At 34.0% G+C, this 12,905-nt stretch overlaps 1 protein-coding gene across 8 annotated transcripts; it reads right to left on the bottom strand.

The window, feature by feature from the left end:
- Positions 1–4,240: 4,240 nt before the first annotated feature.
- Positions 4,241–12,864, bottom strand: LOC106071451 (INO80 complex subunit E-like). 8 transcript variants are annotated; one of them, XM_013231562.2, is made up of 8 exons: positions 12,829–12,864; positions 10,868–10,904; positions 9,834–9,910; positions 9,553–9,743; positions 9,179–9,251; positions 8,330–8,396; positions 7,749–7,908; positions 4,241–4,415 (listed from the first exon to the last, which is right to left on the bottom strand). In XM_013231562.2, the coding sequence occupies exons 2-8, from the start codon at positions 10,893–10,895 to the stop codon at positions 4,352–4,354; spliced, it is 660 nt and encodes a 219-aa protein (XP_013087016.2). In that variant the 5' UTR covers positions 10,896–10,904; positions 12,829–12,864; the 3' UTR covers positions 4,241–4,351. The 8 variants fall into 8 exon arrangements, with proteins under 8 accessions (XP_013087016.2, XP_013087015.2, XP_055862996.1 ...); XM_013231561.2 differs by having other exon boundaries at positions 12,823–12,851; XM_056007021.1 differs by having other exon boundaries at positions 10,868–10,958; positions 12,829–12,847.
- Positions 12,865–12,905: the final 41 nt, after the last annotated feature.

Genomic DNA, 12,905 nt, shown 5'->3' with positions numbered 1-12,905 from the left:
CGGCAGGGAGCGTGTTCCCCACGAAGCCATCCGCATTGTTTTCCTCCAGTGCCGCTTTCTCTTTCTCCAGTTGATCAGGCTGTTGTTGCGACGATGACGTGACCGTTTGACACACAAAGAGATAGTGTCGAGCACTGTTTTCTTCAGCACGGCAGTTGATCGGACACGCTGTCTCAGTAGACCTTCCCGACAGACGCCTCTCAAGGGAGCTGCAGGTTCACATGCAGCCACGTTGCAAACAAAGTCCAATGCACCGCAGTCATCCTCAGATAACAGTCTCACGTCCAGAAGATAGGTCTCTTTAGGTTCAAGTGGAAAATGTCTTCCTCTTGACAGCTCAGATTTAGAGTGATTTGATTGACATTCATCAATGCCAATTTCGATTATGATGGTAGAAGTACATATGCCTTGTTGGTGGTTTTCTTGGCATCTAAATTCTATGTGTGATGCGCCGCACGTACAGTTCATGGTAAACTTCTGGATGCAGTTGTCAAGCTTCGAATTTCTTTCGTAGGCACCGGCAGATAGGCAGAGGTCTTTAAGGCCCATAGCAACAGGCTTGAACGCAGACCCAACGTTGTCTTGATCTGTCCAGCTCATTAAGGTACTGGTAACAGGTACAACAGGAACAAACGCTTCAGGCACGTAACAGACTTCAGTTAAGGTACTGGTAACAGGTACAACAGGAACAAACGCTTCAGGCACGTAACAGTCTTCAGTTTCTTCATTTGTCTCTTTCCCTTCGATTTGGTACATCACAATGAGATCATCACAGCAATCATTGTCACGTTTCTCGTCTTGAAAGTCACAACCACAAGACTTGCCCACAACACAGACACAGACGGAGCTCAAATCCCCAGCGTCTCCGTCACCACTGTTTGTGCAATCACAGTCTTGACCACGCAACTTCTTTACTAACGAGTCTACAGGCAACTGCTCCTTTACCAACGAGTCTACTCCTTCTTTCATTTGAGACACCATTTTATCTACCTTGTTCCCCATACTGTTAATTTGTTCACACATTGCATCAATACCTTCATTTATCTTGCCAATAAGCTCATAAATCTCCGGTTCAATTTCAAATAGGTAGGTCTCCGGATCTTCGTCTTTGTCAATTAGGGCTTGCCGGAGACGAGCTGTAAGCACTTCCTTGCTACCACCAAGCTTCAGGAGTCTGTGACGAAGTTCCTGCCTTAGCTCTTTAACTAAAAGCTTATCTAGTTGTTTCAACGATCATGTCATTGTGATTGAATCCTACCTCTTCTCGTTGAGTCGCCCATGATCCCACTTCTGACACCAATTGTAATAACTTAAGTGAGGCAACTCAACGAGGCACATATATCTTTATTTACACGACATCACAAGTTCATAAAACATCAACTTTCTTAGGCACGGTCTTTTCACTTCGGCTCTCATCTTGGGCGGAAACCGTTCTCCTCTCTTCCTAATGTTGACATCCTTTTTAGTTTAGTTTATCACAGTGCGCACCTTCTTTCTGCACTATCTTGGATGGGGGTGCGCATGGCAAAGTTATAACAATATATAGGTATAATTGTCTTTTATAGGCCTATAGATTTATGGGCTAATATAAGGTGACCTGACGTCCCGACCATGTGTCACTCTTTTCGTGAAATGTCCGGGCTGGGACAACTAATCAGCTTAAAAAAAAAAAAGTCGATCAATTTCAGGTTTTTATTTTAAAATCTTTCTTAATTTTTTGACTAATATCTTGAAAGTACCGCATTGCGGTGTTTTCTTATTGACCCTTATTCCTTGTTTACTGCTTAGCATGCAGGCTCCTGTGTTAAATGCATGGGTAGTGCTTTTACTTTGCAGCATCCTGTCTTCTTTTCGGAAACTGATGTCGGCACGTTTTCTTTCGAATTTTGACGTGTTGTCGGTCCGCATGTTTCTCGTTGATTCTAGTAATCCATTCCAGCATACAGTATTCCTTGGCCTGGCTTTCCCTTCTGTTCAAGTCGATGACAGGGTAAGAAATATCGTAGACAAAATGAACATCGAAGTTCATATGGACCTATAGGTATACCCTACAGGCATATAGTTCCTCTTTATAAAGAAGACAAGCAAAATCAACTACCACAGAGGATTGCGATGCTACAAATGTCGATCACAGTTTTCTGTCGTACATGTGTGTTAAATCAAACATCTGAATGCAGCTCGCAATTTTTAATTGGAAACATTTACAATAGTAGATATTCATTTGATTCGCAGACATTGGATTTAATTTTACATATACACTCCGTAATGACAGTTTTCAATCAATGGACTACACTTTGAAATGCAAGAACCAAATGTGAAGCAATCGTTACTAAAGGTTTGGCCCCTATAAAATTATCGAAGTATTAGTTTCGGCGCTTTGTTTTTTATATATATATATAGATCTCTATATATTTTTTTGCAAGTGTTCACTGATGCTTCGAGCTTACAATAAAGTGAAATTGTTTCCCCTGATGATACAATTCTTTGTCCCACCCCTTGAGGTAAATCCTTTTAAAAAATCAAATTCGTCGATTTAGAATATAGCGGAACTACGGGCTCTGGAAAGACCAGGTGGTTAGCTCTGAAATCTTCGGTGGAGAGACTATTAATTACAAGTATATCTTGCTTTGAAATCATTTTTTTTAAACATATTTTTTTTACAAGTGCCCCACCATAATCAAAACTTATTTGAAAACCCGTGTGGTTGTGGAATTGTGGCAGCATTCTATACACAATATTCTGGCAAAATTCCATGCAGAAGTTCTGTCTATTGAGGGACAGAACATCAGTGCTCTTGAAGTATCCTCTGCCATGGACGAGCTGGTTCAGAAATGCATGAAAAGATGAAAAAAAAAAAAAAAAATTTAAAAAGTGAATCCTCAAAAAAGTTCGCAAACGACTCACGATATATTACTTAACTGTGCCGAGTATTTCATTGACAAAAGCGGCCTATTCAACAGGTTCACGATTTCAGATAGATGGCACAGAAAGATTAGGCCTACGTACTTTGGAAAAGTTTCAGAAAGCCTGCAATTATTAAATTATTGTGTGTGTAGAGGCCTATATTGTGTGTAAATAGTGAGTGTGTGTGTGCAATTTTGTGTATTGTAATAAAGTCTAATCTGTTGAAAGCAGTATTGCTAAAAAAACAACCTGAGCCTGTTCCTTTTAGACCCCAAGATCGACGTCTGGACCACTTTCGCTCCCCAAATATCTGGTCACTTTAGCTAATGTAGCCTACAATATTTTGATAAAAGGTCTACTTAGGCCCTCTTTATTTTCTTCTTTGCTTTTTAAATCAATATATAAACCCGATAGATCATTTGACGTATGAAAGCTGGTCTCATTTTAATTAAGTCTATTAGCTTTTCTGTTTAGGTGCAAGCTTTCATTGAAAAAAAAAAAAGGTTAGATGGAAATTAAAAAAAAAATGACTACCACTTTGTTAATAAGTAGATCTACAACTTCATACTTTTTATCTGTACACATCATAAAGTCTTCTGCTTTCTTCTTAACCTATAAATTCAGTAAATTTAGTTTGAGTGTCTACATTTTCTACAGGCTATTACAATAATTTGGAAAATGCATTTGATTTGTATTACCCTGTAAAGTCTTTTAAATATCTATAAAAGTTAAAGTAAGCAAGGCTAAAAACAATCACGCCTCTTTATTTGCTCCTTTATAAAAGAGAATATTAAAAATCTTGTACAATATAATACAAGCATTAGGCTAACTGCCATTCATGTGGTCTATTCACCAGCCATTGGCTACTGGTTCACTAGATATTTGCCTGAATGCCACTGACCTACACTAATATTGAACAAGGTACCAACTATAGTTTGTTTCAGATCAAAGGCAGCCCCATGTTCACAAATTATAGTAAACATAAGGTCCACAACTAAATTACATTCATAACAGTGACCTCTAGATAAACTGGCTGTTGGTCTTTGCAATATGAAATATTTTTTTTCAAATTAAAATATTTTGGTAATTAATGTAAGAGAAACAAAAAATAAAAAAAAAGGTCAGTTTAAAATTATATCTTCTTTTAGCCAACTGTATTTATTTAGCTTACTCTAAAAATGAAATTATGCTATACGTTTTGATTGGCTGATGGCGAGTGATGCGATATTAAATTTAAATCTCAACTTCCCCAGCCAAAAGTCAAGTGCCATTGCCTTTGTGCCATCTTGCCCCATATTACATTAAAATATGTATAAAACAGAAAGAAACAATATCAGATTGTCAAAGAGTATTAATTTTTCAACTACATCTGTACAATACAAAAAAAAAAGTTCTATGTACAAATACAAAAGTGAATGTTAACAAAAAGTTTGTTCTTATGATCTTGCTAGTGTGGAACATCAATAACAAGGTCATCTTCATCTTCCTCTCCCCCATCAGCACCAGGATCACTGACAGAAGAAAAGGTAAAATCAAGATCAATACAAGAGAAACATTTTTTTTTCTATCAAGAGCATATTGTAAATTACTACATTAAGTAAACAAAAATATGAATAAATAATTCAAATAGGTAATATTATTTTTCAAATCATTTTCTGAAAAATTATGATGCTGCTTATAGGCTAAGACCAAACTGTATCTTAAATCTTATTAGCCCATTAATTCTAATCAGATCTTAGTGGGTCAGTGTGTAAAGAGAGTACAGTAAATATAGAAGCCTTTAGAGTTTTTGTAAACTGTTTTTTTTAGAAATAGTTTTTGAGAAACTTCATTAATCATCTAATGAGCTATGAAATTTAGAAAGGAAAAAATTTTATTATTATTTATGAATTTACAATTTATGAAAGAAAGGGTGACCGGTCACTTCATCCCCCGGTCATTTCATCCCCTGGTCACTTCATCCCCCGGTCATTTCATCCCCTGATATTTTCATCATCTGTTCATTTTATCTAACAAATTGTAATTTTAAAAAGCATTAAATGAGCAATATTTAATGTATTCCTTTTTTATTTAAATGACAAAATTGTAACAGAATAAAATTAAAATTAAATGCCATTAAAAGCTATAAAAAAATTAGCATGTAAAAATAAAAAGGTAATGTAAAAAAGTGTTTTTGTGTTTATCTACATCAGTAAGATAAATAAGCTATCGATTGTAAGTACAGAAGACGATCCATCGATTCATATTGATGAACAATGTTTGTTATTCTCTTAGCCAGTGTTGCATATTTCTTCCTTGGGCGTTCTTCAGTGCCGGCGCTAGCCTGTAAAACTGATGCCTTGTGCAACTGACTATCCTTTCGTAAACCATCTAGAAATGTCCACATAGTTGGATGGTGGCATGAAAATAGAGATTGGAGGGCGTGATGCCAACCCTCCACAGCGTTATTCGTTCTCGCAACACCACCGATTACGTCCAGGTATTTATTCCATGTACTTGGAGGGAATAAAGCTGAAGCATAGTTCTCTCCTCTGCCACGCTGTCTGCGACCACGTACATAAGTATGCTCGAAGTAGGATAACAGTTCCGGCATCCGATCGTGTTGTGGCATGGACTCGGCGAGTAATTCAAAGGAATCACTAATGTGTTCTTCACGTACATAGGCCAAAGCCGAAAGACATCTTACCATGCCACGTAACTCATTACAACCGTCATAGTCACTTTTCATGCCCAATTCATTGACTTTACGTAATACAGCTTGACAGAGGTGAAAATAACATCCCGTTACTCTGCATGTCTGAAACTTCTCTTGAAAAGCTGTCATGTTGGGCAGTAACTAATGTTACCGGGCATTTGTGTGTTTGATATTTGCTACATCTCCAGTTCATGTTTCCGTTCAGCGCCTTCTTCTTGAGCCAGAATTCATATCCTTCATAAACAAGGATAGATCTGCCTTTACTACTTAATGTGAACTCCAGAGGCATTTCTCTAACAGTTCGTGTAGCCACATACTTACATTTACTTGTAGAAATGAAATATCGATAGAAATAGTCCTATAACACAATTTGTAACTTTAATGTTTAAAAGTAAGTCCGCCTTTATTAGAAAAAAATAAAACCTTATTTCAAGGCTAAAAATGACTCGCCCATTTTCAAGAAAGAGCGATTGAAAAAAAAATAAAATAAAGTGAAACATGGTCGTACTTTCACCACACCTTGGCCTTTGATGGTTAGTTATCAGCGGCACGGTCATAATTATTGTAATCACACTTCTATCTCTCAAAAGATTTTCTCTACTTGCACCACACCTTGGCCTTTGATGGTTAGTTATCAGCCGCACGGTCATAATTATTGTAATCGCACTTCTATCTCTCAAAAGATTTCCTCTACTTGCACCACACCTTGGCCTTTGATGGTTAGTTATCAGCCGCATGGTCATAATTATTCTAATCGCACTTCTATCTCTCAAAAGTTTTCCTCTACTTGAACCACACCTTGGCCTTTGATGGTTAGTTATCAGCCGCATGGTCATAATTATTCTAATCGCACTTCTATCTCTCAAAAGATGTCCACTACTTGAACCACACCTTGGCCTTTGATGGTTAGTTATCAGCGGCACGGTCATAATTATTCTAATCGCACTTCATCTCTCAAAAGATTCCCACTACTTGCACTACACCTTGGCCTTTGATCATTTCGCTATAGATAAGTGCACATCCAGATTTACCATATAATAGATTTCTTATTAAGAATACAAAGTGGAAGAGGAAACACCATAAACGCATTAGTAATATGTCATTAAATGTACAAAAGAAAGCATTCTACATAATCATATTTATATATAAAATATTTAATTGGGGATGAAATGACCGGGGGATGAAGTGACCGGGAGATGAAGTGACCAGGGGATGAAATGACCGGGGATGAAGTGACCGGGGATGAAATGACCGGGGATGAAGTGACCGGGAACCAAAGAAAGACCATTCTTTCCTTATTAAAATTTTGGAGGTCAGTATCACATAATAAATTTAAATAGTAATTACAACAGTTTTATGTCGTGTCAGTCACAAGTCATTGTGTTTCACTGCTTGAAATAAGCATGTGGAAGTGAATAGGTGTAATCGTAATAGAAAAATCAGCTCCAAATAACTAAGACACTGTAATTCCCAACAACTACAAACAAGAAGTTCTCAAAGTAAGGCAAGAAAAGAAGAATGTGTGTACAGTATGTAACTATAATCTAATTAATTAGTTAAAGTTGTGAACATTGTTAGCTCATCCTAATTTCAGCTCTAAAATGTGGCACATCCAAGTATTAGTACAGTATTGGGAAAGGAGGCATTTGATTTATTTTCTTATGGAAACAAAATCAACTACTGTAAAGTTATCACAGTTGCTGGATTGACTGCAAGAGAATTTATTTTAAAAAAATAAAAAATTACAGAATTATTAACAAATATGGCATGATGGGTGTGTTTTTTTTCCTGATTGTTGTAAGATAAAATCTTTGTGTAAAGCAATATATCTTTTAGTGGGTCCATCTTGGTCACAAAAAAGACATCAGTAGAAGGATGGTATAGTGTTTAGGGGAAACTTTGAAGTTCTGACATGAGAAAGATGAGCAGAATCTCTTAGCAGAGAAATACTGAAAAACATTTTCAGCCTAAAAATGTACTTTTCCCCCCTTGATATTGCTTAAATATTGATATATAACAAGAGTGCAGATATTATGTCTCTTGAAAAAAAAAACTGCTTACACTTCTAACCCCACAGGTTTATTTAGAGCAAGGATGGTTTTACAAACTGCATACTTCATCCATACATTTATGTTATTGATTTAGTTACCTCTCTTGGTTTGGATCATTGCTAAAAATCTCCATAGGTAATGAAGCAGTAGCTTTTTCTATACCAAACTCATGACGTTTGGATTCCAAGTGCCTTTCCAGTTCTTCTCTTGTCATCTGACCAGGAGATTCTATTTTGACTGCTGCTGATTTCTGACTACCTGCAATGCCAATAAATAAAAATAGGTATAATTAACATTTATATTGTAAACTTTGAATGAATGATTCATCTGTTTCTTTGCAAGATGAAGTAATATTTTATTTCAATATTAAGAGATAGAATTACTTTTTGGTATTAAGCAAGTGGTGCAATTAATTTTCTTAAAAAAGATTAAACAATTTTAAGAGGTACATAAAAACATTTATAATAAAACAAAAAGGAAAATAAAGTGACATATAAAATTAGAAGACTATATATTTTAAGATAAGCAAAACAGTAAACTTTGATAATATTGGCAGTTGTAAATTATGTTAATTACATTGCAGGAAAACAAAATGCTATTATTTACTGATGTTGAGACATGAGACACATAAAGAGCATTATTTACATGGTAAAATTGACATGAAGCTAACTAAACTTACTTGATTTATTACTCTTTTTAGTAGAACTTTTGCTTTTCTTTTTAGTGGTGTGAGCCTCCCCTCCAGCCTGTTGGGGTATCAAGAGCAAAAAGCATTCTAAACATAATGGAAATGTTGATACTGTATCAAAAAAGGACATTTTTTTGCTTCAAAACCCTGTGATGCTATTGAATTATATGCCTCTTTTTCCCTCTAATAATAACAAACTAGGAAACTTCACTTTATTTGAAAAAAAAATTGTGCTGATGGCCACAAATTCCTGTTAATTGAACTGATGTTCTAGCTTACATTAAATATTTCTAATGCTTAATAATCTTTCACAACCTGCTTATGAAATGATATTCCAGCTATCCATCAAATATTTATAATCCTCAATAATTTTTCAACAGCTTTTGACATAAAAAGTCACAGACAAAACATTTTAGTTAAACAAGTTGATCATCTATTCAATTCAAGTTAGTTACCAATAATCAAATTGTACCAATTAGAACTATTAATAATTTCACCCATATTTTCAACAAGTTTTCAAAAACTTCTGATAAGAAATTATTCTATAGATAAATATAACCAAATTTAAAGTAGCTACCAAATTCAAATAAACAAACAATTTAAAGATGTCATAAGCATATGTTAAGATATTTGACATAAAAATTACAGATTAACCTTGCATTAACATTAACTAGTCATCAGCTATGAAAATATTTTTTAAAGGACATGATACCTAACACATATTATTGAGTGCCACATAGTCAATTAGTTCCAAACCTATTAATCTTGCAATGTTTCTTCACAATAACTTAAACATTCAATGAAACATGAATTCAATAGTTAATGACTTAAATTACTCACGCTGCTATGTTTAGAAACACCCTGCAACATTTGGGCTAAGTCAGCAGCAGAAGAAAGTTGGCCAAGCTTGCGTCTAGTTTACGAAATAAATGAACAAGTTTATTGAAATTTTATTATAAATAAAATCCATAAAGTAGATTTACATTTCAATATTGATTGGTAAGTATTTTTAAACATTTTTCAAGAACTAGCATGTTTTTTTTTTACAAGAATTTAAGTTAATATTACTAATCATTATAAGCAAAAGCACATACATAGGACAGTAAAGAAAAAAAAAACAACAATTATATTTATTAGATTCAGAACCAGAAATGAAAAAATTGCAAACACAAAAACTTCATATATACCAGTACGAATTTCAAGTCTTTACTTACTTTTTAGCTGGTCCAGTATCTCTATGCCCACCATCATCTGTATCTGTAGAATTGGTGGCATCAGATTCTGCAGAGGAATCTTCTATTTTCTCCTGCTGCAAGAGCCTATCTAGTAAAAAACTACGATCTCTTGTGACTTTAAGAAGCTTCCTCTGTGCATTTCTCAGTTCATCAAGAAAACATTCCTGTTCCTGTAATGTTCAAAAAATCAAATGAAGACATGAGATTGTTTATAGTATTTTTTTTTGTCTACTTTGTCTAAAAATATCAATAGAACTCACATAAACCAATAGTCTTAATTTTTTTTTCAGTGTCTTGTATTTCTGTCTGTAGTCTATGTGACCTTCATTATAGTCTTCTGAAATACAGCAAAATAAATGTGTTGAGATGTAGAAAGTAAAAGTGCCCTGCAAACATTTCTAGGCTAATGTCACAATAAATCTTATTCCTATAATGAACATTGGCCCTCAAATGATGTCGAAGTATATATATATATATGTGTATATATATATATATATATATATATATATATATATATATATATATAAATCTATTTAAAAAAAAACAACAGCATATGTACAATTCTGAGCTTTATTATAATCCTTTATTCTCATTGTCTGAAAGTCTTCTGGGCTGTGGGATACCACTGGTCATCTTTTCCATGTCCATTCTTTTCATGTTTTTTTTTTGCCGTCTATGTAGTATAAGGGCAGTTTATTAATTATAAGTTAATGTTTTATTTCATCATTTCTTTTGCCAGACCTTCTTCCTTTAACATAGATCTACAAGCCTATAGAATCTTGTGGCAATAATTGGCAGATTTTCTGAAATGCCTATCTATGCTTTTATTCTGACAATGATTACCTCCCTTGTCAATGATGATTACATATATAGACTCTATAATCTATATACTTAAACTTAAGTATATAATCATATAAAAGAATGTTGCCATAACTATTGAGCATATAATATATCACAATAGAATTTATAATGTATATAAATTATAAAATTATAAAGCAATGCTTTGCCCAATAAATGATCTGGTAAACAGGATCTTACCTCTAAGCCACTCTAAAGTCTTTAGTCTAAGTACTCTAAGTCTAAAGAGTAAAGGCTACCAAAAGAATGTATATTATTGTAAACAAAAATACCCAAAGTGACCAAGTCCCAAGGGCCAAGTGCATGGGACTGGGCTTGGTTATTACTGGGTAGGTTAGCTTTGCCTTTTGGATTTGAAAAGTAAAAGTTGAAAAACAATGAATGATAGCTCAATTAATTTCAATCATGAGATGAATACAAAAAAAAAACACAATACCTTCGTATTCTCCACCAACAGGCATCATATTCTTGCACTGAATATAATAGTAGACTTCAGTAGTAAATTAAAAATTGTGAAATATACTTCACTAAAGTCCAAAGACAAATTGTCACAAAGGTTGAAAGTGAAAGTTAGTTAGCTAGATCTATGGTAGATTCTTATAACTGAACACCGACTTTCGGGAACTAGGTCAATTTTTTATTTGGTGAAGGTTTAACTTACAAAAAAACTGAAAGCAGATTCTTATTCTGCAACTAAAGGACTATAAAAATAGCTGTGTTCCTTTGTATTACCACCCATAGTCAAGATTTTATTTTAAAATAAATTAGGTCACTTCATGCTCCTATTTTGAACGCAGTTTTTGGGCTTTCTCCTTTAGTTGAACAGTGAGCACCGGTGTTGAACACCACTATGTAATTGCTAATAAATTATATCGGTGTTACTTAAAAATTATTTAGATTGTAGTAAAAGAAGTAGATTCAATTTTGCAATATGTATTTATAGTCTATTTCCTCATATACTCTCTCTCTATATATATATATCGTGTATAGTTTATTTATTTAAATACCTATATAATCTATGTGTAGAAACAGACAGAAATAAATTTATATAGATTATAGAGCTATAAATTAATTATTTTAATTTAATAAACATGATATTTTCTACTAGGCTACTTGTATTTTCTCTCTGTCTTTCTTTTAACTCCCATCCAAGGACCCTCTTCTTGTTTTCATAATTTGGATGTTCGTTTTGTGACACCTTAACATCCCCTCCCTCCCATAGATGCTTATAATTCTTTTCATGACTCTCTCCCCCTTCCCTCCACTGCCTGTTGGATAGTTTGTGACACTACTCGCTGAGTGTATACCTCTCCTTACCGCCAGCTTATCTTGCGTGATCGCATGCAGTGGGCATGGTCTCTGGCTTCAAATTAGCAGCCCACACTTTTTCTTTCATTCATAAGTTATATATTCTAGATATCTCTATCTAGGTCATGTTTATTCATTGAAAAAATCATAGATTTATTAATCCCAATAATATTTCTTAATACGATTTTGCTGTGTTCAAAAAGGAGAATGAGCTGAATTCATTATTTTTTGTTTGGACACCCCCTTTTGTAATTTTATTTAACAGCTAACGGTATAAATGTGATTGGAATGTCTTTCTAAAGATGTTTGGAAGCTGATTTTGATATGCCCATCAGCCTACGATCAAACAGGCTCATGATATAGCCTTCATCCCTTATATGGGTATGAATTGCCGGGGGAGGTTAAAACAACAGCTTAACATACATGATTACCGAGAATCTAAATAACTGCCATCTGCTTTGGAAAAACGGAACAAAATTACCAGAACTTATCTAAAATTGGACATTGGACATGCACAGTCCCGAATCGTCGATTTTAGCTCCAAACATAAAAACAAATGAATTACAAACAAAAAAAAGCGACCCGTTTAGAAAGGAGAATTCGATGGGGTGTTCAAACTATAAGAGCCTCCTATAGATCTAAGTATTTTTCTAAGTCTAGAGACTACTTTATCTAGATCTAGATCTACTCATCTAGAGACTAGACTAGTTTAAGTTTAACTAATGATAAACTAATCTAGTTAGATCTATTAATCTATTTGAAAATGAAAGTTTAACTTGTAACTTGAAATTACCCAAATAACTTAGTTCTTAGTCACAAGTTAGTGACAGTGACACTTACTGACTTAGTCAGTTAGTGAGTTAGTCTGACTAAGTTCACTAAGTTTATTTTAAAGTTAAAGTTTTTAAAGTTTATAATTTACTATTCAAAACAGGGGTTTTTGAAGTAACGTCTGCAATATATAAGATAACTGTCTTAATCTAGAAACTGCAAAGTATTGGAGTAGATCTAGAATGTCTAGATCTAATCATCTATACATATGATTATATGATAGATCTAGATCTATATCACAATACATAATACAGTTACAATTAACAGTCATAGTGTAGAATCCATGTTTTTTTTAATTAAAAAGTATTACCGGAAAATATGTTTAACCTAGACAT

Source organism: Biomphalaria glabrata, chromosome 12 (assembly GCF_947242115.1).
Source record: "Biomphalaria glabrata chromosome 12, xgBioGlab47.1, whole genome shotgun sequence".
Classification (NCBI taxonomy): domain Eukaryota; kingdom Metazoa; phylum Mollusca; class Gastropoda; family Planorbidae; genus Biomphalaria; species Biomphalaria glabrata.
The sequence above is the reverse complement of the archived record's forward strand: the minus strand, read 5'-3'. Positions and strand labels throughout refer to the sequence as shown.

What these genes read in the sequence shown, in the direction of transcription:
- LOC106071451 (XM_013231562.2), bottom strand. Translation starts at nt 10,895, where the DNA reads ATGATGCCTGTTGGTGGAGAATACGAAG. An exon ending in AATTAAGACTATTGGTTTAT is followed by an intron (nt 9,744 to 9,833) that starts GTGAGTTCTATT and finishes TGAACATTACAG; the next exon opens with GAACAGGAATGTTTTCTTGA. An exon ending in TAAAAAGAGTAATAAATCAA is followed by an intron (nt 7,909 to 8,329) that starts GTAAGTTTAGTT and finishes TTGGCATTGCAG; the next exon opens with GTAGTCAGAAATCAGCAGCA.